This window comes from Phaseolus vulgaris, chromosome 8 (assembly GCF_051622355.1).
Source record: "Phaseolus vulgaris cultivar YP4 chromosome 8, ASM5162235v1, whole genome shotgun sequence".
NCBI lineage: Eukaryota > Viridiplantae > Streptophyta > Magnoliopsida > Fabales > Fabaceae > Phaseolus > Phaseolus vulgaris.
The window spans coordinates 62,168,827-62,195,470 of record NC_143505.1 but is presented as its reverse complement, the minus strand read 5'-3'; the positions used below and the strand labels follow the sequence as shown (position 1 = coordinate 62,195,470).

General features: G+C 34.3%; 4 protein-coding genes across 6 annotated transcripts; 2 read left to right on the top strand and 2 right to left on the bottom strand.

Annotated features, from left to right (window-relative positions):
* Positions 1 to 9,881: 9,881 nt before the first annotated feature.
* On the bottom strand, positions 9,882 to 11,082 carry LOC137826391 (Ribosomal L18p/L5e family protein). Its single transcript, XM_068632349.2, has 2 exons — positions 10,958 to 11,082; positions 9,882 to 10,391 (listed from the first exon to the last, which is right to left on the bottom strand). The coding sequence occupies exon 2, from the start codon at positions 10,387 to 10,389 to the stop codon at positions 10,045 to 10,047; it is 345 nt and encodes a 114-aa protein (XP_068488450.1). The 5' UTR covers positions 10,390 to 10,391; positions 10,958 to 11,082; the 3' UTR covers positions 9,882 to 10,044.
* A 1,965-nt stretch (positions 11,083 to 13,047) lies between these two features.
* LOC137826554 (putative MO25-like protein At5g47540) lies at positions 13,048 to 16,481 on the top strand. Its single transcript, XM_068632556.2, has 11 exons — positions 13,048 to 13,280; positions 13,441 to 13,602; positions 13,780 to 13,898; positions 13,990 to 14,067; positions 14,214 to 14,307; positions 14,822 to 14,881; positions 15,358 to 15,426; positions 15,716 to 15,814; positions 15,903 to 15,947; positions 16,040 to 16,142; positions 16,227 to 16,481. Exons 1-11 carry the CDS (start codon positions 13,158 to 13,160, stop codon positions 16,334 to 16,336), a joined length of 1,062 nt encoding a protein of 353 aa, XP_068488657.1. The 5' UTR covers positions 13,048 to 13,157; the 3' UTR covers positions 16,337 to 16,481.
* A 387-nt stretch (positions 16,482 to 16,868) lies between these two features.
* On the top strand, positions 16,869 to 18,788 carry LOC137826553 (Auxin-responsive family protein). Its single transcript, XM_068632555.1, has 2 exons — positions 16,869 to 17,803; positions 18,170 to 18,788. The coding sequence occupies exons 1-2, from the start codon at positions 17,056 to 17,058 to the stop codon at positions 18,622 to 18,624; spliced, it is 1,203 nt and encodes a 400-aa protein (XP_068488656.1). The 5' UTR covers positions 16,869 to 17,055; the 3' UTR covers positions 18,625 to 18,788.
* A 2,560-nt stretch (positions 18,789 to 21,348) lies between these two features.
* Positions 21,349 to 26,306, bottom strand: LOC137823979 (RNA-binding (RRM/RBD/RNP motifs) family protein). 3 transcript variants are annotated; one of them, XM_068629381.1, is made up of 5 exons: positions 25,984 to 26,306; positions 25,755 to 25,878; positions 25,168 to 25,394; positions 23,665 to 24,868; positions 21,349 to 21,908 (listed from the first exon to the last, which is right to left on the bottom strand). In XM_068629381.1, exons 3-5 carry the CDS (start codon positions 25,387 to 25,389, stop codon positions 21,895 to 21,897), a joined length of 1,440 nt encoding a protein of 479 aa, XP_068485482.1. In that variant the 5' UTR covers positions 25,390 to 25,394; positions 25,755 to 25,878; positions 25,984 to 26,306; the 3' UTR covers positions 21,349 to 21,894. The 3 variants fall into 3 exon arrangements, with proteins under 3 accessions (XP_068485482.1, XP_068485483.1, XP_068485484.1); XM_068629382.1 differs by having other exon boundaries at positions 25,168 to 25,551; positions 25,984 to 26,238; XM_068629383.1 differs by having other exon boundaries at positions 25,168 to 25,499; positions 25,984 to 26,238.
* Positions 26,307 to 26,644: the final 338 nt, after the last annotated feature.

Here is a 26,644-nt window from a genome sequence, read left to right as displayed (position 1 = left end):
GAAAGTAGGGTGAAATTTCACAAGTTTTGCTAGAGGATAGCCTTGATTTGCACAAAATTTCTGAAAAAATCTTCAGAAATAGTTTTTTCCTGAAATTCAGCGTAAGAATCTCCATTGAGTTTGGGACAAAACGCGACAGATTTCAGGTCAAACGGATGAGTATTCACCCAGGAAAAAAATCAAACAGTTTCACACACATGCAAACCTCATGTCAGCCCGGACACTGGTGAATTAAAAATTTATTGCGAATCTTGTGGGACGAGTCTGGGGATCAAATCTCAACCAAAACTCAATAGACACAATGACGAATGTCTGGTAAAAATTTCAGACCAAAATACCCAAGGGGTAAGGCGCAGTAAGTCCCAGACCGAGAGTGAACAAAACCGGTTTTCCGAAAACAAAACGTCCTGGCTTTTCTTCCCCGTACCTTCTTTCCGTGATTTGTTCATGGCCATGCGTCCTCACCTGGGTGCAAACAACATAAGAAAGTACTTGTGCGAATCTTTTCAGCGCAATACGGACGCAGAATTTTTTTTTCAGAAAGTAGGGCGAAATTTCACAAGTTTTGCTAGAGGATAGCCTTGATTTGTACAAAATTTATGAAAAAATCTCCCGAAATGGTTTTTTCCTGAAATTCCGCGTAAGAATCTCCACTGAGTTTGGGACAAAACGCGACAGATTTCAGGTCAAACGGATGAGCATGCACAAAGGAAAAAAATCAAACAGTTTTACACAGAAGCGAACCTTCCTTTCAGCCCGGACACTGTTGAATAAAAAATTTATTGTGAATCTTGTGGGACGAGTCTGGGGCTCTAATCTCAGCCAGAACTCTGTAGACACAATGACGAATGTCTGGTAAAAATTTCAGACCAAAATACCCAAGGGGTAAGGCGCAGTAAGTCCCAGACCGAGAGTGAACAAAACCGATTTTCCGAAAACAAAACGTCCTGTCTTTTCTTCCCCGTATCTTCTTTCTGTGATTTGTTTATGGCCGTGCCTTCTCACCTGGGTGCAAACAACATACGAAAGTACTTGTGAGAATTTTTTCAGCGCAATACGGACGCCGAAAAAAATTTCATAAAGTAGGGCGAAATTTCACAAGTTTTGCTAGAAGATAGCCTTGGTTTGCACAAAATTTCTGAAAAAATCTCCCGAAATGGTTTTTTCCTGAAATTCCGCGTAAGAATCTCCACTGAGTTTGGGAAAAAACGCGACAGATTTCCGGTCAAAATGATTAGTATTCACCCAGGAAAAAAATGAAACAGTTTGACACACAAGCGAACCTTCCTTTCAGCCCGGACACTGATGAATAAAAAATTTATTGCGAATCTTGTGAGAGGAGTCTGGGGCTCAAATCTCAGCCAAAACTCAGTAGACACAATGACGAATGTCTGGTAAAAATTTCAGACCAAAATATCCAAGGGGTAAGGCGCAGTAAGTCCCAGACCGAGAGTGAACAAAACCGGTTTTGTGACAACAAAACGTCCTAGCTTTTCATCCCTGTATCTTCTTTCTGTGATTTATTTATGACCGTGCCTCCTCACCTGGGTGCAAACAACATACGAAAGTACTTGTGCGAATTTTTTCAGCACAATTCGGACGCGAAATTTTTTTTTCAAAAGTAGGGCGAAATTTCACAAGTTTTGCTAGAGGAGATAACCTTGGTTTGCACAAAATTTTTGTAAAAATCTCTTGAAATGGTTTTTTCCTGAAATTCCGCGTAAGAATCTCCACTGAGTTTGGGACAAAACGCGACAGATTTCAGGTCAAACGGATGAGTATTCACCCAAGAAAAAAATCAAACAGTTTCACACACAAGTGAATCTCCTTTCAGCCCGGACACTGATGAAAAAAAAATTTATTGCGGACCTTGTGGGACGTGTCTGGGGCTCAAATCTCAGCCAAAACTCAGTAGACACAATGACGAATGTCTGGTAAAAATTTCAGAGCAAATTACCCAAGGGGTAAACCCTAGTAAGTCCCAGACCGAGAGTGAACAAAACCGATTTTCCGAAAACAAAACGTCCTGGCTTTTCTTTCCCGTATCTTCTTTCTGTTATTTGTTTATGGCCGTGCCTCCTCACCTGGATGCAGACAACATACGAAAGTACTTGTGTGAATTTTTTAAGCGCAATACGGAAGCGAATTTTTTTTTTCAGAAAGTAGGGCGAAATTTCACAAGTTTTGCTAGAGGATAACCTTGGTTTGCACAAAATTTCAGAAAAAATCTCCCGAAATGGTTTTTTCCTAAAATTCCGCGTAAGAATCTCCACTGAGTTTGGGACAAAACGCGACAGATTTCAGGTCAAACGGATGAGTATTCACCCAGGAAAAAAATCAAACAGTTTCACACACAAGCGAATCTCCTTTCAGCCCGGACACTGATGAATAACAAATTTATTGCGAATCCTCTGGGACGAGTCTTGGGCTCAAATCTCAGGCAAAACTCATTAGACACAATGACGAATGTCTGGTAAAAATTTCAGACCAAAATACCAAAGGGGAAAGGCGCAGTAAGTCCCAGACCGAGAGTGAACAAAACCGGTTTTCCGAAAACAAAACGTCCTGGCTTTTCTTCCCCGTATCTTCTTTCTGTGATTTGTTTATGGCCGTGCCTCCTCACCTTGGTGCAAACAACATACGAAAGTACTTGTGCGAATTTTTTCAGCGCAATACGGACGCAAATTTTTTTTTTTCAGAAAGTAGGGCGAAATTTCACAAGTTTTGCTAGAGGATAGCCTTGATTTGCACAAAATTTCTGAAAAAATCTTCAGAAATAGTTTTTTCCTGAAATTCAGCGTAAGAATCTCCATTGAGTTTGGGACAAAACGCGACAGATTTCAGGTCAAACGGATGAGTATTCACCCAGGAAAAAAATCAAACAGTTTCACACACAAGCGAATCTCCTTTCAACCCGGACACTGATGAATAACAAATTTATTGCGAATCTTGTGGGACGAGTCTGGGGATCAAATCTCAGCCAAAACTCAATAGACACAATGACGAATGTCTGGTAAAAATTTCAAACCAAAATACCCAAGGGGTAAGGCGCAGTAAGTCCCAGACCGAGAGTGAACAAAACCTTTTTTCCGAAAACAAAACGTCCTGGCTTTTCTTCCCCGTATCTTCTTTCTGTGATTTCTTGATGGTCGTGCCTCCTCACCTGGGTGCAAACAACATACGAAAGTACTTGTGCGAATTCTTTCAGCGCAATACGGACGCGAAATTTTTTTTTTTCAGAAAGTAGGGCGAGATTTCACAAGTTTTGCCAGAAGATAGCCTTTGTTTGCACAAAATTTTTGAAAAAATCTCCCGAAATGGTTTTTTCCTGAAATTTCGCGTAAGAATATTCACTAAGTTTTGGAAAAACGCGACAGATTTCAGGTCAAACGGATGAGTATTCACCCAGGAAATAAATCAAACAAGTTCACAAACAAGCGAACCTTCCTTTCTACCCAGACACTGATGAATAAAAAATTTATTGCGAATCTTGTGGGACGAGTCTGGGGCTCAAATCTCAGCCAAAACTCAGTAGACACAATGACGAATGTCTGGTAAATATTTCAGACCAAAATACCCAAGGGGTAAGGCGCAGTAAGTCCCACACCGAGAGTGAACAAAACCTGTTTTTCGAAAAAAAAAACGACCTGGCTTTTCTTCCCCGTATCTTCTTTCTGTTATTTGTTTATGGCCGTGCCTCCTCACCTGGGTGCAAACAACATAAGAAAGTACTTGTGCGAATTTTTTCAGCGCAATACGGACGCAAAAATTTTTTTTCAGAAAGTAGGGCAAAATTTCACAAGTTTATCTAGAGGATAGCCTTGGTTTGCACAAAATATGTGAAAAAATCTCCCGAAATGGTTTTTTCCTGAAATTCCGCGTAACAATCTCCACTGAGTTTGGGACAAAACGCGACAGATTTCAGGTCAAACGGATGAGTATTCACCCAGGAAAAAAATCAAACAGTTTCACACACAAGCGAACCTTCCTTTCAGCCTGGATACTGATGAATAAAAAATTTATTGCGAATCTTGTGGGACGAGTCGGGGAATCAAATCTCAGCCAAAACTCAGTAGACACAATGACGAATATCTGGTAAAAATTTCAGACTAAAATACCCAACGGGTAAGGCGCAGTAAGTCCCACACCGAGAGTGAACAAAACCTGTTTTCTGAGAAAAAAAACGACCTGGCTTTTCTTCCCCGTATCTTCTTTCTGTGATTTGTTTATGGTCGTGCCTCCTCACCTGGGTGCAAACAACATAAGAAAGTACTTGTGCGAATTTTTTCAGCGCAATACGGACGCGAATTTCTTTTTTCAGAAAGTAGGGCGAAATTTCACAAGTTTTGCTAGAGCATAGCCTTGGTTTGCACAAAATTTCTGAAAAAAAACTCCCGAAATGGGTTTTTCCTGAAATTCCGCGTAAGAATCTCCACTGAGTTTGGGACAAAACGCGAAAGATTTCAGGTCAAACGGATGAGTATTCACCCAGAAAAAAAATCAAACAGTTTCACACACAAGCGAACCTTCCTTTCAGCCCGGATACTGATGAATAAAAAATTTATTGCGAATCTTGTAGGACGAGTCTGGGGCTCAAATCTCATTCAAAACTCAGTAGACACAATGACGAATGTCTGGTAAAAATTTCAGACCAAAATACCCAAGGGGTAAGGCGCAGTAAGTCCCAGACCGAGAGTGAACAAAACCTTTTTTCCGAAAACAAAACGTCCTGACTTTTCTTCCCCGTATCTTCTTTCTGTGATTTGTTTATGGCTGTGCCTCCTCACCTGGGTGGAAACAACATAAGAAAGTACTTGTGCGAATTTTTTCAGCGCAATACGGACGCAAAAATTTTTCTTCAAAAAGTAGGGCGAAATTTCACAAGTTTTGCTGAAGGATTGCCTTGGTTTGCACAAAATTTCTGAAAAAATCTCCCGAAATGGTTTTTTCCTGAAATTCCGCGTAAGAATCTTCACTGAGTTTTGGACAAAACGCGACAGATTTCAGGTCAAACGGATGAGTATTCACCCAGGAAAAAAATCAAACAGCATCACACACAAGCGAACCTTCCTTTCAGCCCGGACACTGACGAATAAAAGATTTATTGCGAATCTTGTAGGACGAGTCTGGGGCTCAAATCTCAGCCAAAACTCAGTAGACACAATGAAGAATGTCTGGTAAAAATTTCAGACCAAAATACCCAAGGGGTAAGGCGCAGTAAGTCCCAGACCGAGAGTGAACAAAACCGATTTTCCGAAAACAAAACGTCCTGGCTTTTCTTCCCCGTATCATCTTTCTGTGATTTGTTTACGGCCCTGCCTCCTCACCTGGGTGCAAAAAACATACGAAAGTACTTTTGCGAATTTTTTCAGCGCAATACGGACGCGAAATTTTTTTTTTTTCAGAAAGTAGGGCGAAATTTCACAAGTTTTGCTAGAGGATAGCCTTGGTTTGCAAAAAATTTCTGAAAAAAGCTCCCAAAATAGTTTTTTATTGAAATTCCGCGTAAGAATCTCCACTGAGTTTGGGACAAAACGCGACAGATTTCAGGTCAAACGGATGAGTATTCACCCAGGAAATAAATCAAACAGTTTCACACACAAGCGAACCTTCCTTTCAGCCCGGACACTGATGAATAAAAAATTTATTGCGAATCTTGTGGGACGAGTCTGGGGCTCAAATCTCACCCAAAACTCAGTAAACACAATGACGAATGTCTGGTAAAAATTTCAGACCAAAATACTTAAGGGGTAAGGCGCAGTAAGTCCCAGACCGAGAGTGAACAAAACCGGTTTTCCGAAAGTAAAACGTCCTGACTTTTCTTCCCCGTATCTTCTTTTTGTGATTTGTTTATGGACGTGCCTCCTCACCTGGGTGCAAACAACATACGAAAGTACTTGTGCGAATTCTTTCAGCGCAATACGGACGCAGAAAAAAATTTCAGAAAGTAGGGCGAAATTTCACAAGTTTTGCTAGAGGATAGCCTTGGTTTGCAAAAAATTTCTGAAAATTCTCCCGAAATGGTTTTATCTTGAAATTCCGCGTAAGAATCTCCACTGAGTTTGGGACAAAATGCGACAGATTTCAGGTCAAACGGATGAGTATTCACCCAGGATAAAAATCAAACAGTTTCACACACAAGCGAACCTTCCTTTCAGCCCGGACACTGATGAATAAAAAATTTATTGCGAATTCTCTGGGACGAGTCTGGGGCTCAAATCTCAGCCAAAACTCAGTAGACACAATGACGAATGTCTGGTAAAAATTTCAGACCTAAATACTCAAGGGGTAAGGCGTAGTAAGTCCCAGACCGAGAGTGAACAAAACTGGTTTTCCAAAAACAAAACGTCCTGGCTTTTCTTCCCCGTATCTTCTTTCTGTGATTTGTTTATGGACGTGCCTCCTAACCTGGGTGCAAACAACATACGAAAGTTAGGAACTCGACTGGATTTGGGACAAAACGCAAGAAATTTCAGGTCAAACGGATGAGTATTCACTTAGGAAAAAAATCAAATAGTTTGACATTCAAACGAACCTTCCTTTCGGCCCTGACAGTGATGAATAAAAAATTTATTGCAAATTCTGTGGGACATATTTGGGGCTCTAATCTTAGCCAAAACTCAATAGACACAATGACGAATATGTGGTAAAAATTTCAGACCAAAATACCCAAGGAGTAACGAATAGTAAGTCCCAGATCGAGAGTGAACAAAACTGGTTTTCCGAAAACAAAACGTCCTGGGTTTTCTTCCCTATATCTTTTTTTTGTGATTTGTTGATAGATGTGCCTCCTGACCTGGGAGCAAACAACATATGAAAGTACTGGTGAGAATTTTTTCAACACAATACGAACCCAGAATAAAATTACAGAAAGTATGACGAAATTTTACAAGTTTTGGTAGAGAATAGCCTTGGTTTTCAATAAAATTTCTGAAAAATTCTCCCAAAATAGTTTTTTCCTGAAATTTCACGTAAGAATCTCGACTGAATTTGGGCAAAACGCGACAAATTTCAGGTCAAACGGATGAGTATTCACCTAGAAAAAAATCAAACAATTTCGCACACAAACTAACCTTCCTTTCTAACAATTGTCTTAAATTATTATTAATAAGAAATTTATTAATTGTAATATTTTTTTTATAATTATTTTTATTTATTAATAATTTTATCATAATAATTATTATTATTATTATTAGTATCATTATTAAATTAATGTTATTTTAAATGTGATATAAGTGATTATTTATTATTAAATCAAAGTATTTTCCATAAGATATATTTTCCTCGTTAAACCACGTCATTTCTTCTGTAATAGTTATCTTATTTCTTTCTTATTCATAATCCTCCAAAAAAATTACCAATTTAAATTAAATCTTAAATTTTGTGTCGCTATACCAAATTTTGGAATATAGTTTATTCATTTTAATTTAAATGTGATTTTTCAATTTTAATACATCAGGTATCGATGGATGCATGCATGAAATATATATATATATATATATATATATATATATATATCATGAATGAGAAGATTAATTTTAAGTGGATAATTAATATTTTAATATTATGTAACTACGTAAAATATCGTATAACTTTTAACAGTCTTCTTAACATATAGAGATCATGTTAAAAAAGTAAGTTTAAAATATTTTAATTTATTCTAATAGTTTATGTTTTTGATCCAATGGTTGAAACACATGTCTTATTTATTGTATAAGGAAATAATATATTTTGTATTAACAATCAAGACATCTCTTATTATACATTTCTTAAATATGTAATTTCACCATTACTTATTACAAATTATGTTGTTCCTATGTATTTTATTTTGTAGAACTAATTATATTTAAGAAAAATCTTGCAGTATGCCTTTCTCCACGACACATGGTTTAATTAGATGGAACGTTGAATGCTGTTTAATTTAAATTATTGACACTTGACTGGTGTGATCCTTTAAAGTCTTAAGATTATTTAATCGATTCATTCAATAAAGGATAAGAAAATAAAAACATTTTTTGTATTAAAATTGATTTCAATGTGTTAAATTTGATACATTATAACATTGCTTAAGTATTGGCATGTTTTTTCAGTTTTAGTTTGATAATATTTTTTCTAATTATATGGCTATTTATTTTAACCATAATTTTATTAATATTAATTGAACTATTTACTTATAATAATATCACTTATCACTACTGCTGCAACAACAATATCAACAATATAGGCTCAAACACTCCTCTTAAATAATGTATCCATGTCAAATTCACGTATTGGACATCAACACTCGTAGAACACGTATCGATGAAGTGTCCAATTCAAAAAATAATTGTTTTATTTTTTATAATTCTAGCACGATTCTAACAAAATTTTAAAAAAGAGAAATATATTAATTTTTTAAAAACTCAAACTTATTGTATAAATTTTTAGTATGATTATAAAAATAAGGAACAAATCATTTTGAACCAGCCATGAAAAATATCTTTCTACTAGAAAAAAAAACGGACATACTTGTGTACATAAATTTTTGTTGTCAATTTATATAATTCATAATTATATAATATATAAATTTGTGTCCTCGTGTCGTACATTTTAAAGATTATACGTATTCGTGTCATATATCAGTGTCTTTGCTGCATCACCTAGTTTTACAGTCTGCACCAGTTGCTAACATTGCAAATTTTGATTCAAGAGGGAACCTAAAGAAGCTTACTACTAGTATGTAAGTACATACATCAGTAGGTGTTAACAATAGCAATATTAACTGGGTATGTTTGTGTTTAACATGTAATTTTTCAAGAACATTTAATGGTGATACAGCTACTCTATATGTATAGGATAGCTAACAATCTTCATATATGAATAATCTTGCCAGGGATTCAGTTCCTAACTACGTGTATGAAGAAAACTATATTAAGAGAAACAAAATTTGAATTGGTGATCTCTAACTATAGAAAAAAATTAATCTCCTATCATCAGCTGGGGGATATCTAAAAAATAATGTATCAAGATTCCACTAGTAGAAATCAAGCATGGTGACCCCGATAACAGGTAGTTCGCCATGGTACTTGACCAACTTCCTATACCAATGCAAAGGTCTTGGCACCTGACTCGCAGCTCTTATTTTTTAATGGTATTGAATAAAGGGTGTCTTGAATATAGGGTTTGTAACTGCAGGATTGTTGTTTTGCTAGTTTTAAGTGTGTGCCTAATTTACCATTGTTGATATTTTATGTACTGTTTGAATGAATAGCATCCTGTATGGTGGTGTAAGTGCATTGGGCAAGTCCAATGAATGGTCTGCTGGCAAATGAAAAAAGAATGCAGGGGAGGAGTTGACTATGAAACATGATATTGATTCCATTATACACGTAGCTATCTGTTTTTGTTTTTCCATTTTACATTCCAAATCTCCCTGTAATGTGTTCTAATAAACTTACCTTTGGGTTTAAGTAGGTCCAAGTAGCAGAAGAGCACTGCAACATCTTGCTGCAGAACATCTAGGTGTTAAGATCTAAACAAGAGCACTGCCCTGGTTAATCAATGTCTATCTGCTATTTTGGTGAGTGGATCACAGTTGATATATCCCTTAAAAGTAATTTTACGGTCTTAAGCAAAAGATACTAACTGTGCTTGGATTGGCATTGGAAACTGGGAAATGAATAAAATAAATCATACACACTCAACGTGTTTGTACTTCAGCTACCAATGACCATTGAGACATGGATTGGCATGGGAAACTGGAAAATGAATAAAAGCAAACTACTCCAATGTGTTAGTATTTCAGCTAGAAATGCTTCAATGCACGTCCATCTGACCTTCCTCTCACATGTTTTTCAGTTCAACTGACTTAGAATATATGCAAGCAATAAAACAAACACATATGCACATCAACACTCGTCTTATTTCTCAAAACGTAATTAACTAAGGTCATAGTGAAATATGTTCAATGATAACTTCCTGTTATGATGACAACTTAAGAATAAAAAGGAAAATAAGATCCAAACAGGACGGTCTCTGAGGTATAATTGAACACGCAATCATGACTCAAAGCAACTTAACACCAACATCCCTAAGAGAATCAATAACCGCTTTAACCTTACCATGATATTTCTGTTCTCTCTTCAAGTGAACAGAAACAGCAGGAATGTCCTTGAGCAAAAGGCGTTCGGCCAGTATCTTCCCAATCTTTGCAGCTGCAGCCACATCGCGAGTAGTTCCCAAGCTTGATCGCAAGGCTTTCTCCTGTGAGCTTGCAGAAGAGGCTACAGTAGCAGTTGGGGTGTGAATCACCTGGGCACTCACATACTTGTTGGTAAAATGCATCTTCAGAACATAAGGTTTGAGAAAATTTATAATCCTGGGAGGCCTCACTGGGGGTGGTATAACCATATCTGTTTCAAAAGATAACCCTAGCTAATATAAGCATAAAATTTATAATAAAAAAACACTTTTTTGTGTCAGTTTTTCGCATAACAAATATAACTCAAGAAACCAACACCCATAAAAAATTATCAACTCTCAGCCACATTCGAATGTTGTATATGAAACAAGAAACCAAGCATTTCAATGTATCCACAAAATACAAGTTCATTTCATGGTTTGAATATCTGGCAAATGCAGAATTCAAAATATCAACTAAATATAAACTTTTCCCCCTTTCAACCTCCGTCCATTCCCAAAAATTTGCGAGATAAAAGAGCAACAGAAAAAGGAAGGTAGGAGACGAACTTGAGGCAGTGTGCTAAAGATGAGGAACCCACAAGCGAAGCCAAAAACATTTAAACGTAAAAAATGAAAAGAAGCAATTTCTCTGAAAATATTGCATTGGGAACTTTGATCAAACAGTTGAAAGGCATAGTACTGGGTATTGCTTAACGGGTTAAACAACAATTAGAAGAAATTGAAGCAGACCCAGTAACACAAAATTTGAATTGAAAAGGAAAACGTAGAAACATACCTGAGGGGTGAGATTAATCAGATCCAAGTAAGAGACTTTAACAAAACACACAACACAAAAGTAAGAGTCAATTACCCTCGCTCGCGCTCTCAAACTAAATCCCTTCTTTTAATTCTTTGTGTTTTATATTCAAATTGGGAGATTTTTTTTTCAAAAAAATAAATACTCAATTCGTTTAAAGTATTTAAAATAGCGTAAATAATAATAATTTAAATATTCCATTTGTAGTTAAAAGAAGCATCACAGGAAAATGATCATAATAAAAATAAACATTATATATAATATAAAAACAATAATATTTTTTTTAAAAAAATTATCTTTACATAATTCAAATGTAGTTTTGTTCGTGATATATTAAATATATTTCTTTAGTAAATAAAATGTTTAGATTTTGATTATAATAATTTTTTTCTTTATTCTTCATTTCTCTTAAATTGGAAAGAGCTGTTGTTGTTCTCTAGTACATGTCCACCATAAGCATATAAAAGATATTTTATACTTTTAGAAACTATTACATAAAGTAAAGGTAATACCAATAAAAAACTTACATAAGTACACATAGTTATATTTAATCTAAATATATCAAAACAATATGGAAAATCCAACAAAAAAACTAATAAGAAAATCTTAGTTATCTTCATGATTAATCAAAACAATCACACAAAATAGTAAATTACTTAAAATTAGAAAAAAAATTAAATGAACAATAATAATAATAATAAATATGTGTTTTAATACAATTAAATATTCAATATATTATATCTCAAATATCTACTTCCAATAAACTTAAAAACACATATTAAATAACAGACCATTTATTTCAAAAAAAAAATCATAATATTAATTATATCTTATTATAAACTAACATCTAACTCAATCGAAGTTTTAAATCATCCTCACATTTCAAGAATCATATTAAGATGAGTTTATAACAATTGAAATGCATACATCATACTAAGTTTTGATCGCAAAATCTCTATCAACTTCTCACTCATTGATATCTTAATTTATGTTATTTAAATTATTCATAAATCAAATAATCTTTATAATATAACATGTTTTTTTTATTTAATATTGAAAAATACATAAATTCAATACAACATCCTCAAATATGTGACTTAATCAATTATAATTCAATTTATATCAACGGTTATTTCAATAATCTAAATACACACAATAATATGTAATTTAAACATTAAAATCTTAAATTAAAAATAATGCATAATAAAATATTAAAATTTGATCACGACTTTGACTAAAATAATGTTGAAAAAATATTATTTTAGATTGTTTTAGTAGAAATGTTTAACTTGAACAAAAATTAGGAAGAATCCAAACATTCAAACAAACATAAAACCTAACAAAATAATCATAAAACTTAAACAAAGCTTATAATTCAAATCTAGCTATTCTCAACCATTTTAATATAATTATGGCACTAGTATATGCATAATGTAAAATTCATAATATCAACCATTTGATTTAGATTCAATTCTCATCACAACTCAATTTCAAAGAACCAATTAGAGCATTAACTTATTTTACAAAACTTCCTAATCAGAATAATCTCTCCATAATTTTTTTGTAATTATACTGATGAAAATTTCTGACGACAAATATTCACTACAAGTTGACTATGTTCATTGATAAGACGAGGAGAAATTATTATTTACACGAATGATAAAAAAAATAATATTAATAATAAGAAGTGAAAGATAATGAAGAATAATGAGTTAAGAAAAAGAAAAAATTTAGTGTATTGAGACACGTGTCTTATCTGTTAGTTATGTTACATATAATGTTAATATAGTTAATATCGTTTGTAAAGGTTGAGATATTTTTAAAGGGTTTTGTTTTTATTTATTTATTTTTCAATGATAAAAAAAAAAGTGTAGTGAGAGGAAAAAAAGGGATGCTAGAAGTTTGCAGAAACAGAACATCTCTTCCTAATTATTATTACTTTCTATTTTCTGTTTTATTATTAATAATAATATAATAATATTATTATGATTTATTAATTTTCTCTACCTGTCAACAACTAACCTTCGTTTTCTGATGCCCAAAATAACGGTTTCACACATTCTACGCACGTACACAACATGCATGATAATAACATACTCCCTTCCCTCATTTCTCATGCAAAACCCTAATTCACATTAACAAATTCAAATCATTCAATCAATTTCATCAATTAAGAAAAATGAAGAAAGCCCTGTTCAAGCAAAAGCCCAAAACACCAGTGGAGCTCGTGCGCCATGCCCGAGAACTCATCATCTTCGTCGACTCCAAAACCTGCACGCGCGAAAGTAAACGCGAAGAAAAGGTAATTTCATTTCCGAATTTCGTGCCTTCTCCATATTCAACGTTCTTAATTTCGTTGTGCTTCTCATCATTGCGAAAAATTACAGACACTTCAGAATTTGCAATGTTGTGACGAAAACGATGCTGCGTTTTTTAAATTATGTGTTTGAAATGTGTTGCAGCTGTCAGATCTGAGCAAAACGATACTGGAGATACGAACGGTTCTGTACGGAAACGGTGAATCAGAGCCAAATCCCGACGCGTGCGCTCACATCACTCGCGAGTTTTTCAGAGACGATACGTTTCGGATTTTCATCCTCTATCTGGCAAAACTCAAACTCGGGGTAGCCATTTTTTTCACATTTTATGATTTTTCGTATTTTGATTCGTGTTTTGAGCTTATGGTATTGCTGGATGGTTTTTTCGGATCGGAGATTTAACGGAATTCTGTTCAATAAGGTTGAGGTATTCTGAAATATTTCTTTTTTTTTTCCTAAATTTGTAAAAATTGATTTATATAGGCTCGTCAAGATGCAACGCATGTAATTGCGAACTTGCAGCGGCAACGAGTTAATTCGCAACTAATTGCTTCTCAGTACCTGGAAAAAAACTTGGATCTTGTGGACATGCTCATATGCGGGTACCAATTCTTCAATCCACATTCAATTTTTTTTAAATTATGGTTTTGCGCGTTGGATAAATGGTTGATTGGCGAAACTTGATTTGATTAGTTACGACAATGAGTGTGACGTTGCTTTGACGTTTGGTGCGGTTGCAAGGGAGTGCATACGCCACCAGAGTGTAGCAAGGTACGAATTCCAATTCTTTGTTAATTAATTTTATACCTTTCCGGAGATTAAAAATATATAGCGAAGGATCATACATGGATGAACTTGAAATTTTACTTTCCTTTCCTCTTGTAAATTCTCACAAGTTTTATTTATGTTTTTTTCAGACATGTGTTGGAATCAGATAATATGAAGAAGTTCTTTGACTACATTCAACTACCAAATTTTGAGATAGCATCCGATGCTGTTGCCACTTTTAAAGTATGTTTATCATATCATATTTTTCAATTTTCGTCACCAAAATTCTACACATTTTTACTATTAAACTTTCATATTTATATATTTTTTTTGTCTGTTAAACGAATTTTTCATATTTCATAGAATTCCTTTAGTAAATTTTCTATAAACTTTTTCTTACAATTTTTTTCTTAAATTTTCAAAATTTCTGGAAACATTTACAGAAATAAAATATAAAAGATTCCGATAATGTTCCATGTTTATGATAAGTAGGCAGTAATATTTTGACAGCTACAATTAGGTACAGACAACTTATATAATAATTATAAATTATTTCTGAATTTGGAACTTTTAATGATTATTACTTTTTATACAGACAGGTTTGGGCAGCTAAAATCGTGTTAAAACTAGAAATCTGGTTTTAATTAAAATGTTGTTATATCATACGTTGCTACTGTATACGACTATTTTGCTCTTACGACAAATTCATTATAATGATGATAATGAACTTGATCCATTTCCCTGACTCATAACACAGGAGTTATTGACAAGACATAAATCTACAGTTGCTGAATTTCTTTCAAAAAATTATGACTGGGTAAGTCCGCTATACAAGTTTACAAATTCATTAGAATTTATGTAAGGCACAGGGTACATGTTTTTATCGTCTGCAAATATTAGACAATTTAAAAGCAATCAAAGAGGGATAGAATTTTCCCCTATTACTGTTTTATCATCCAACATGCATGTGAATTAAAAGTTTAGTTAATAACTTCAACCTGATTTACAAAGCTTCCATTGTCATGAGTTCGTGGCATTCTCGGTGGAATGTTAAGGTTCTGCACTTTGTAGTTGATGTCAACATGCGTGATTGTAAGGCATATGAGCCAAAAATTAATTCACTTGAAGTCTACATGACTAAATGAAGTCATTTTCTTTTCACTGTCAACAAATTTATTATACCATGAGTAATTTGGTTGTTTTTATCCAAAATTTCAGTAGCTTTTTAAGTTATATGTTTTCATCAACATTTTAAGAAGTATCAGTTAAACCGTTTTACTCTCTGCCTGTCAGTTCTTCAAAGAGTACAACTATCGGTTGCTTGAATCCACCAGTTATTTCACAAGACGGTACGCTATCAAGGTAAATTTCTTCTGTGATTCATTCCTTAAGTCCCAAGTTCATTTACCTCGAGCCATTTTTTTTGGTTTGTATTTGAAAGAACATCAATTGTCCATTTTAATGGTTTGCACCAGTCACAAACTTTTTTACCCATTTGCACAATTGTAATAATCTTGTATACATGAACAAATTTGAGTTCATTTCGATAAATAATTTAATTATACAATGAGAATTAAGCATAAATCATAACCAGTTTACTACGTGTTAAATTCGGGACTGTCCTAATCATGGTATATGAAATATGTTACAGTTATTGGGGGATATGTTATTGGATCGCTCGAATGCTGCTGTAATGGTTCGGTATGTGAGCTCGTTGGATAATATGAGGATCCTCATGAACCTCCTAAGAGTATGCTTTCTCCGATACTCAGATTAATTTTTCAGACCTGCAAACCCAAAATAAAACTACTTATTATTTTTGTTTTCTCAATTTGCAGGATTCAAACAAGACAATTCAATTGGACACCTTCCACGTTTTCAAGGTGTGGAATGGAGTTATTTATATTCATTTATTTGATATCTTAATTCTAAATGGAGCTTTGAATTTAATTACTGTAGTTTCTGGTATTGACAGCTATTTGTTGCAAATCAAAATAAGCCTCCTGAAGTTGTGAACATCCTTGTCACAAATAAACACAAGCTTTTGCAATTTTTGGAAAACTTCAATTGCGACAAAGGTATAAAGATCTTGCATCACTTCAATGTATGGTGTTTCTAATTTGAATTGGTGAGGCAAGTTAACTCTGTACTTAATATTTCAGCGGACGACCATTTTCAAGCAGATAAACAACAAGTAATTAGCGAGATAATCACCCTTCAATACAAGGATCATCCATGCACATCTTTGGACAATTGTGAAGTTCCATGTTGAATACTTCATCTTCTGCTTTCTCCAAGTCCCACATTTCTCTTGTGAAGTTTCTTTGTGTCGTGGTTCTTTTTTTTACCACATGTGATATTCATTTGGGAGAATTAAATATAACTTCAACGTAAATAGAAGATTGGATTTTGTCTAACTTATTATTTGAATTTCTTGTTTAATTTTTATCTTCTGTTATATTTATATTAAGCATTTTAACTTTGTATATATTGAGCATTTTAAAATTATACCACATAATTTGGTTTTACCTGTAAGCTTAGTATAAAAGATGATTTCATTTGCTTAAAACAAACTTGATGGTAAGTCAAATTTTCTGAAGTTGAATGATTATTGCATAGCTTCAAAGCCAAGCACAGTATGCAGAGATGAATCTACCGTATATCGTGAAGACAACGACTACAATCAAAATGGTCGACATCATAATATCTGGTTTGATACTATTTATCACAAATTTTAAAACCAATCACAATGTCCCATTTCTACCAAACGCACATATATATACACAACATTCTCTTCCCTTCAAAGTCAAGGAAAAAGAAAGTAAGCAGCACTAACGTTTTGCACTTATTACGTGCTCAAAATCCATAATGGCACCCTTAACACATCATTACAAAACACAGCATTGTTACCAAAAGAACTCAGCCATGAACCATTAACTCTCTCCCTATCCATCACTCATTCACTCCAATTCTCCCTCCATCAACGCCACCATGCTTTTTCTCTACCTCTCCCTTCTATGTTGCCTTCCCCACATTGCATTCTCATCCCACTGCACAGTCGAAACAGCCACCAAAACGTTCCAAAAATGCATGAACCTCCCAACCCAACAAGCCTCCATAGCATGGACCTTCCACCCTCACAACTCAACCTTGGAACTTGTCTTCTTTGGAAGCTTCATTTCACCTTCTGGGTGGGTTGGCTGGGGCATAAACCCCACATCACCTGAAATGACAGGAACACGTGCATTAATAGCCTTCCCGGACCCAAATTCAGGCCAAATAGTGCTTCTACCTTACATCTTAGACCCCACAGTGAAGCTTCAAAAATCTCCACTGCTCTCTCGCCCTCTTGACATCCACCTCCTCTCCTCCACCGCCGCCATGTACGGCGGCAAAATGGCCACCGTGCACAACGGCGCCGGCATCCAAATCTACGGCACCATGAAACTGCAAACCAACAAAACGAAGATCCACCTTGTTTGGAACAGGGGACTCTACGTGCAGGGCTACTCGCCCACCATTCATCCGACCACTTCCACCGACCTGTCTTCCATTGCCACCTTTGACGTGCTGTCGGGATCCTCTGCTCCTCAGCACACGGATCTGACTATGCTGAGAGTGATCCATGGCACCCTTAACGCCATCTCCTGGGGCATTCTCTTACCCATCGGAGCCATCACCGCCCGCTACCTCCGCCACATTCAAGCACTCGGACCTGCATGGTTCTATGCTCATGCAGGTCATCCTTACTATCATTCTTCCATTTCAATTCCACCATTCACATTTTAAATTTTACCATTCTCTTTTTCAAACAACCTTAAAATGATTCTTACATAGCCACCTATATTCTAGTACACCAAGACATAAATATAGAAACAACTTAAGAGTGCAAATATGACTACCTTTATTGGAAGGATTCAAAAGTATTTTTTGTGCACAGTTTTTTTCGTTGCAATTCTGAATTTTGTACACTACAACCTTAACTTGAACACCCATTTGCATTTCATGTTTCTTTTTATGTTGGTTTATCACAAAAACACGTTTGATGGAGAAATGCATGCACAATGAGAATTAACGTGGAGTGAGAATAATATGCATGATGCAGGAGTCCAACTGTTTGGTTTCGTTCTGGGAACTGTGGGGTTCGCCATAGGAATCCGGCTGGGGCAACTGTCGCCGGGAGTGGAGTATAGCCTTCACCGGAAGCTCGGAATCGCAGTGTTTTGCCTGGGGGCGTTGCAGAGTCTGGCACTGTTGTTCAGGCCAAACGCAAGGAACAAGTTCAGAAAGTACTGGAAATCGTACCACCACTTTGTAGGGTACTCGTGCGTGGTGCTTGGGTTTGTGAATGTGTTTCAAGGATTTGAGGTGATGGGAGCCAGCAGGTCCTACGCCAAGCTCGTATACTGCCTTGGCCTCTCCACTCTCATTGGTGTCTGCATTGCTTTGGAGGTCAATTCTTGGGTTGTTTTCTGCAGAAAATCCAAGGAAGATAAGATGAGAAGAGAAGGGTTCATTGCAGCTTCTGACAAAGGAACTTCAAGTGCCATTCACAATTAACTTTCTTCTTCTTCTTCAACCTTTTACTGATTTTTGTATCCAAACCCAATTATTTTGAATCATACATATATATATATACATACCTTTGTCACCTTCTATTTGATTGATGGTATCAATCAGGTTTTTTATTGAAAAATGATACATGTACAATTTGCTTCACTATACAACCATTTTTCTTTCTCTAAAATTTCTATTTTTTTATGAAATCACAAAAGTACCTTTTTTTATATCATTAATTAAGGATTGTAAATTAATTTTTTTTTACTATTGTGATGTAAATTTTTTTTTATTCAAGAAATTGGGGAAGACATTTTTTAAGAAAGGCAATGATACATAAACAATCCAAAATTTTTATACAACCACATTACAACTCTCACTACTATTATTTTAATATTTTTTCATATTATTTAATTATAAATTTACCCTTTATTATATATATTTATTTCTAAATTCATCACATAAAAAAATATATACTAACTTTTTGAAGTTTTCAACCTATATTTTTCTTATACTATTTATGATTTATGACATGTAAGAGTAAAATCGTACCAAAATCAAGATTTTGGAAACGTAAGATAAAATTGTGTTGAAATAACACAATGATTTTAGACACGTCAATATAAAATTGTTAAAGTAATATAATTTTTTGACACGTTAAAAGGAAGATTTGCCACCATTTTTTTGTAATTTTTTAAACTTAATTCGTGTTATATTTATGTGTATAAAAAGTAGGATTTGATTTCTACGTTAATTCAACACAAATCAATTAACAATTGATGATAAAAAAAAAAAAACTGCTTTTACTAATTAATGTGAGTTAGTATAATTTTTTTTCACAATTTTTTTTAACAGAAAAAATAATAATAAAAAGAATCATGTTCAACTCGTAAACAAATTATGAAATGTATTATCAGAAAGGAGCTCAAAATTATTAACCCTTACATATCACATTTATGTGTGCGTTTATATGTATAAATGTTTTATAATAACTTATTATATTAGTTTCTTTCAAAATAAATTATTTGTTAAATTAATTATATCATCTGTTATTGTGTGTCAAGAACCAAGCTATGTATAAGTACTCGTCACGTTACTGCTACACACAATTGTATTAATGAATTATATAACATACATATTTAAATAAAAAAATTAAAATATATATCCATATTGGTTTTCTTCGATAAATCATCATTAAAAGAATTTCAACCAATTAGTTATTGCTTTTTAAGAGTAATTTTACTGTATAATATCAAAACCATTTTAAAATTTAAAATAAACTTTCTTATAATCAATTCTTATATTGTAATAAAATTATACATCTTGCCACTCAATTAGTATCATTTCTTAAATTTTACTATGCATTTTTTTCTCATACATTTTATCATTGGATTTTTCACTTTTTGTGTGTGTGTATTTTACTAATATATTAGAGATATAAAAATTGCCAACAAGTTTTAATAAATTAGCGTTTTATTATTATTATTATTATCTTTTCTTGCAAAACCACATTGTTTTTTATTACCAATATGATAGTAAAATGTGTAAAAATTTAGAAAGTATGATAACAAAATGTATGAAAAAACGTGAATGATAAAATATGTAAAAAAAATGAAAACTAAACAAAAGTGCAAAATATATAATAAATTAGTGACCAAGTACCACAAAGAATAATAAAAAGACTGAATTTTTTTTAAAGGGTAAATATTAATAGTTAATATGTTAGTTTTTTTGTGAATAGATTCAAATTCTCTTGTTCACTTTTACCTCTAATACAAGTTAACCTAATATCTAGAAAAGCAGTACCAACCATGTCAATTCTTTTCCTTTGGAACTTGTATTTTATTCGATATTCGTTGCTCCCCACTATCCAATTTCGTGCCTTTTTTTTATTTCAGAACAGATTTATAAAGAAATAGGGAAATGAAAGGAAATGGTGTGCATGCAAATATAGAAATTAGATAAATGAAAAACGTGGGTAGGAGTAAGGGAGAAGAAAATTGGAGTTACTAATATAGAAGGTTTTCACTTTATTCCACTCCATCTCTTTAATATTACTTTCAAAATCACCCAACACAAATGCCACCATAAATCTTTCTTTAACTTTTCCTCATAAATATGTATATGTTTTCAACTATGCTTTAGAATAAAGTTTTTGTTTGACATGCAACACTAGATTCTCACAAAGTCTTCTGCTTTTTCAGTTGATAATCTCTCACAAAGTCTTCTGCTTTTTCAGTTGATAATCTCGTATAAACTAAATATTAAGATATTTCATCTTTATAAGTGGTGCAATCCTCCCCTTATAAACCGATTTTATAAAATTGAATTAGATTTAAAGTTCACTTCTTAATATGGTATCAAGGCAATTTTCGAGTCTATCTTAGCAAGTATTTATTGGACTAATCAAGTCACCCGCTAGGATCATTATCGAACCCCTCATAATATGTTGTCTCACGCACGAGTTGTCATTCTCAGCATGAGGGATGTGTTGAAAATCTCACATCAACTATAGATTGGGACATTTCATTCTTTATAAGTAGATGTAAATCTCACTTCATAAGTCAGATTTATGAAGTTGGTTTTATGATGTTGAGTTAGAGTTAAAATCTAATTCATAATATTCATGTCTCTCCTCTCCATTAAGTGAGTCAAAAGCTATAAAATGGTCCATAAAATTTGGAAAATGGAGAAAAATAAAAGCATTTATGAGATGTGGCTTGAATGTGTAGCATAAAATATTCCCCTTTAGAAAAGAATCAGAGCATATGGTAACTTATTCACGGGACCCTAGATGGGTATCCCTTCAATGTTTTCACACTAGTAATAAACAAAAACCTCAGATACAATCTGCTAAAACCAAACCAAAATGATGGATGAAGAAACAAACAATTCCAACTTTTGCAAGACATCAAAGACAAAAAAAATCTACCCCAAAAAAAGGAAAAAAAAAATGCTGTCCATCTTTTTATATTGCTGCCTCACAAGTGGTGCATGATACACTTCTGCTATATCCCGCAATCAGATTTTACATCTCACTCAAATCCCAAAACCTAAACAGTAACTCAAAAAACTCAAGCCTTAACATTCCCTTGTAATCTATCTCTATATCTGACTGAACCCTCAAAACAGGTACTCCAGTTAGCTCTAGAAAACCAAACATCTTGCTTCTTAAACCCAAATACAGTAACAACAGTGGTGTGCAAAATTCACAATTCACCTGCTTCACTGGATTATCTTCACCTACAAGTTCGTGTCATCAAATTCATCTTCCTATGTCGCGATTCCTGAAGCAGAAGACACAAGTTTGTCAGTGTTGGCATACAAAATGAATCATTGAAAGGACACATCACAAGTAAAATGTATCATCAAACTTAATAACCATCCACTTTATAAGTCCATGTGAAAAAATGGAGCATTGAAAAAAGTAGTGAATTGTAACCAAGTTTTACTGAAAGACAAATTCATATCAGACCCTGAACTTCTGAGTTACTTACCAAGACTTGAGGAATTGAGATTATATGTTAGAAGAAAGTCTCAACTAAGTATAACGTAACATAAAGAAAAAATAATGTAGAACAGATTCTCCACTGCTAGAAAGAACTTGGATTATAGCAGCCCTCTTGACTATTGAACACCAGAATTTAGGTGAGAAGGATCAAAGTAGAGCACCAGGAGAATAAGAGACAACAAAGCATTCAATTCCCATAAGGAAATGTATTGCACGCAACAGAATGTTAACAGTCCTGATTGCATACTCAAAAATCTAAACACATTCAGCAAAACAATCAAAATCAATCAGACGACTCAGAAGAAAAGGACATCGAAGAACTGGTTCTGGTCTGATGTTTAACATGGCATCTATGACGTCTAAAAGACAGTTTCAAGTTTTGTGAAAGACATACATGAAAGATGAAGCCAATACTGTTGAAAAGAGCCCAGAATATCTATTTATTTTATCTATCTATATCTATGTGTGTTTCTGCAACAAATTCTGATCCCAAATAAAAGGTCAGATTGTGCCCAAGCAATGCTAATCAAAAGTCAGATTATGGAATAATGACAACCATATTTCTATGAAGCTTAACATTACTTGTCTCAGTAATAGCCATCTTTCTGTTTGAAGCTTACTTTAAGATATGTATGGGACCTCTCAATTTTCACAGCCTAAAAGTTATACTTCCTACAAAACTAGGATAAAAAACCATATAAATATGTTGGGGAAATCCCTTCACACACAAAATAGATCACAAGGAGAAATAGAAAAAGGCACAAATTTTACGTAGTTTAACAACTCTTGCCTAAATTTATGGGAACATCTCAACAAATATTCACTGTCCCAAATCAAATTACAAGTTCTATAAACAAACCTATTAAAACCGTCCCATTACAACACGCACTCTCACTTTGGGTGGTAACCCCCTTCTCTAGGCTAGTTAGTTTTCTCGCATCACAAGGACCCCTTATATAATAAAGGTTCATGATTCCATTCATAAATGCCACTTAAACATTAACTATTCCACCACCTCTTCACCTACTTTCACATTATGTTAACGAGATTTTCCAAGAGTCAAGATACATTCACCACCTCTTATGAGGACATCACCTATGACAATGTCATCAAAATTTTGGCATCCCAATGACATTATGGCTGCCTAAAGATGTACTCGTGTAACAGAGATGTTAAGAATGGGACAAAAGTATACTGAACTCAAACATGGATAACTCTATAAATAGTAAGTGCACCTCCTTTCCATAGGAATAACAACTTAATAAAATAATGATCGTCATTGGATGTCATTAGAAACTGTTCTTAGAAACAAGACCTAACTATATAAATCTAAGTAAAAGAGAAAAGCAAAAAAATCTACTTGAAAAAATAGACAAAGAACTGATTACAATTTACAAGTGTTCCATAATAATAGTAAACTTAGCAAAGAAAAAATACATTAGTCAAAGATCAATGAAATAAGGTGCTGACATTCACTCAAAATCCAAAATATCAATAAGAAAAAAATTGTCAACAAAAATTGTAACTCTTACCCCTATTTGGCTGCCTCTTATTAACAGTATAACCACCAACATAACCTGGAGAATTCTTGGTAGAAACATCAGAAGCTGCTCCACCAAGTCCATAACCAAAGGGACCAGATCCATCCCTCTCGGAATTTGAAGAGCGCCAAGTGGGGTCCCCATAAACCGAACTATTATTGTAAAAGTCTGCAAAAGCCCCATCAACACCACCATTTGATGCAGAGTACGAAGATGTTGGTGCAAAAGCAGTACCAGTATTTCTTCCATAACCTCCAGTCCCCAAACCATAATTATTGTCACCACTTCCATATCCCAGGTTGCCACTACTTTGTGACATGTTGTTCCCTCCTCCCTGTCCAGAAATTGCGGAAGAACCACCCCAGTTGACTCCAGTGTTGCCAAATGTATTCCCACCAATACTTCCACTCCCTGATCCAATGTACGCATTGGAATTTGCAGAATTTGTCCCATAACTAAGGCCACCATTACCCCACAAATTTCGAGTCACAGAACTAAAGAAAGAATTGTTTCCACCATTGCCACTTTCAAATCCAACAGGACTGCCAAACCTGTTGGAGCTGCCAATAAAATAAGGATTTACTCCCCGCCCATAGCTAAGATTGCTGTTGAAATTTGCATTCCCCCCAAATCCAGCATTCAAACCAGGCTCAAAATTCATGCTCATTCCATAACCTGATCCAAATGGAGCAAATCCACTTCGACCACTGGCAACAGGACTGAATCTACCATCCGCTCGAAGTCCATAGCCCCCAAGAGAACTTGGACTATACCCCTGAGTGAAGCCATTTAAGAAACTATTAACCCTACTAAGACCATAGTTATATCCACCGAGTGGGGTACGGCTTGGTCCTGGTGATAATTCCTTAGGAACTGCTCGCTTGACCTCAACCATTTTACCATTCAATTCATGAAATGTCTTTAGTAAGACCTTGTCAACAGCTTCCTCAGAATCATAAGTGATAAATCCAAAACCTCTTGGCCTCTGAGTGTTGTGATCATACATAACTACAACATCTGTTATAGTCCCAAACTGATCAAAGTACTTCTTGAAATCGCTCTCCGTCACTGTTGATGCTAAACCTCCAACAAATATCTTTCTAGTGCGACCTGGACCAGGTGAACCATGGATGCTGCCACTGTTTCTATTCAATATGTTCTGATCATCCCTGGGAACAGCTTTCTTTGCCTCAACCTAGAGATAGAAGAAACAGTATTGAGTATGACCATAGATCAGAAAATAAAAAAGTTTTGAAGATCTATAATCCTTACAACAGATGCTTAGAGAAGGGAACAACAATAACAAAAAAAAATATTTTACTCCTCCATTGTAAAATCTAGATAAGAAATTTTGAGATAGTGAATCCAGCAAATTTAGCTAATCAGGGTACATTTCGATAAATAAAAAATGCTACCTTCCGATGTTTCATAATTCAAAAAGTGAACCTTAATCTCAAAAATGCAACTTAAAAGGGGGGAAATAACAAGAATTACCATCCTTCCGTCAATGTTGTGCTTCTCTTTTATGACTATTTCAGCGACAGCAGGGTCGGAAAAAACAACAAAACCAAATCCTCTGGCTCTACCTGTTGTCCGATCCTTCATTATCACTGCTTCCACAACCTCCCCATAAGTACTGAAATACTCCCTGAGTCGCTCCTCATTTGTGTCCCATGATATGCCACCAATAAATAACTTGCCATTATCTGATTGCATTTTATCTACAAGCAAAAGACACTTCATCCAATAAGCATTTCAGCTCAAAACTTACAAATGCAAGTGGAAGCAGCAGCATTGGAAATGGACAAAGCACCCTTCTTTAGCACCTAACCATAGGGTATAAGAAAAGGCATGTTCCTGACGGATCCAATCAAATTCCTTACACAACAACAGGCAAAAGCATAATTTTGATATCCTTTTTTTACTCACAAAACAATAAACAAAAAAAAATCCTAGCTGGGATGAAATGCAAATAAATCCGGGTAGGATAAAATCAAAGCATGATAGCATTATCCTTCATCAAATTGTTCAAATACAAATAGTCCCCAGCATAACAAAAACAGAAGCATTACAAACAATACCTTAAATTTAGACAAACTGAGAGACTGTATTAACGATGCAAAAATAGATATTGTCGGATTCAGTTACAAAACATCGGATCCTTCATCAACAATCATCAAGCTGCGAATCAAAGGCTAAGCAATCCTGGAAAAAAAAAAACCCACAAAAAAATTTCAATAATGAAAGATCCAAAGGCAGACCCAATTGAAGAAAGATCAAAACTTCAATCGAGATTCCTGCGAAACCCACCGATTGAAGGCGACCCAGATGGCAAATCTTAAGATCTGAGGGGAGGCACAATGAGAATAAGAACAGAGGGCAGGTTCATTATCTGGCTATGCCTCCCCACCCTTGTTTTCCTTCTTCTTTTTCAATTATTAATAATTTGATTAACAAATGAAAATTGAGTTGCTAAACCGATTGCAAAATTTTATAAAGAAAACAAAAATTTGGAGAGAGAAAGAGAAAAACACATCGGAAGTTTATATGGAGAAAGCCGAGAGAGAAGCTGCGAGATGTGGTATGACCATTATATAGGGCCTCTGCAAATCAAAGATCATCATTTTCTTTCTTTTTCTCTTTTTTTTTTCTTCCCTATTTATTATTTTTTTTCCCACTTTTATTTCAAACAAATTAGTAAAAATGGGAATCTAGTATTTCTTTTCACTTCATCCTCTTTCAATAAAACTATATTTTAAATTATAAAGTAATTTTTTTTCTTTTGGTCTGACTGCTTTTTCAATTTATATGATTGATCGATTGACTGAATCTCCATGTATAAGTAGATATTTTTAATATTAATATAATGTTAACAATTTTTTTAAAAAAATTAATTTATTTGGATTAGAATTTTAAAAGACTGTTTTATGTTAAAAAAAATTGTAAATTTAAAATACTATATGAGGATAAT

Excerpts from the sequence above, each read along its gene's own strand:
- LOC137823979 (XM_068629382.1), bottom strand. The coding sequence starts at position 25,416 with ATGAAGTGTCTTTTGCTTGTAGATAAAATGCAATCAGATAATGGCAAG. Across the intron at positions 24,869-25,167 it reads ACAACATTGACGGAAGGATG|GTTGAGGCAAAGAAAGCTGT; the intron begins GTAATTCTTGTT and ends TTCTATCTCTAG.
- LOC137826391 (XM_068632349.2), bottom strand. The coding sequence starts at position 10,389 with ATGGTTATACCACCCCCAGTGAGGCCTCCCAGGATTATAAATTTTCTC.
- LOC137826553 (XM_068632555.1), top strand. The coding sequence starts at position 17,056 with ATGCTTTTTCTCTACCTCTCCCTTCTATGTTGCCTTCCCCACATTGCA. Across the intron at positions 17,804-18,169 it reads ATGGTTCTATGCTCATGCAG|GAGTCCAACTGTTTGGTTTC; the intron begins GTCATCCTTACT and ends TGCATGATGCAG.
- LOC137826554 (XM_068632556.2), top strand. The coding sequence starts at position 13,158 with ATGAAGAAAGCCCTGTTCAAGCAAAAGCCCAAAACACCAGTGGAGCTC. Across the intron at positions 13,603-13,779 it reads TGGCAAAACTCAAACTCGGG|GCTCGTCAAGATGCAACGCA; the intron begins GTAGCCATTTTT and ends TGATTTATATAG. Across the intron at positions 13,899-13,989 it reads GTGGACATGCTCATATGCGG|TTACGACAATGAGTGTGACG; the intron begins GTACCAATTCTT and ends TGATTTGATTAG.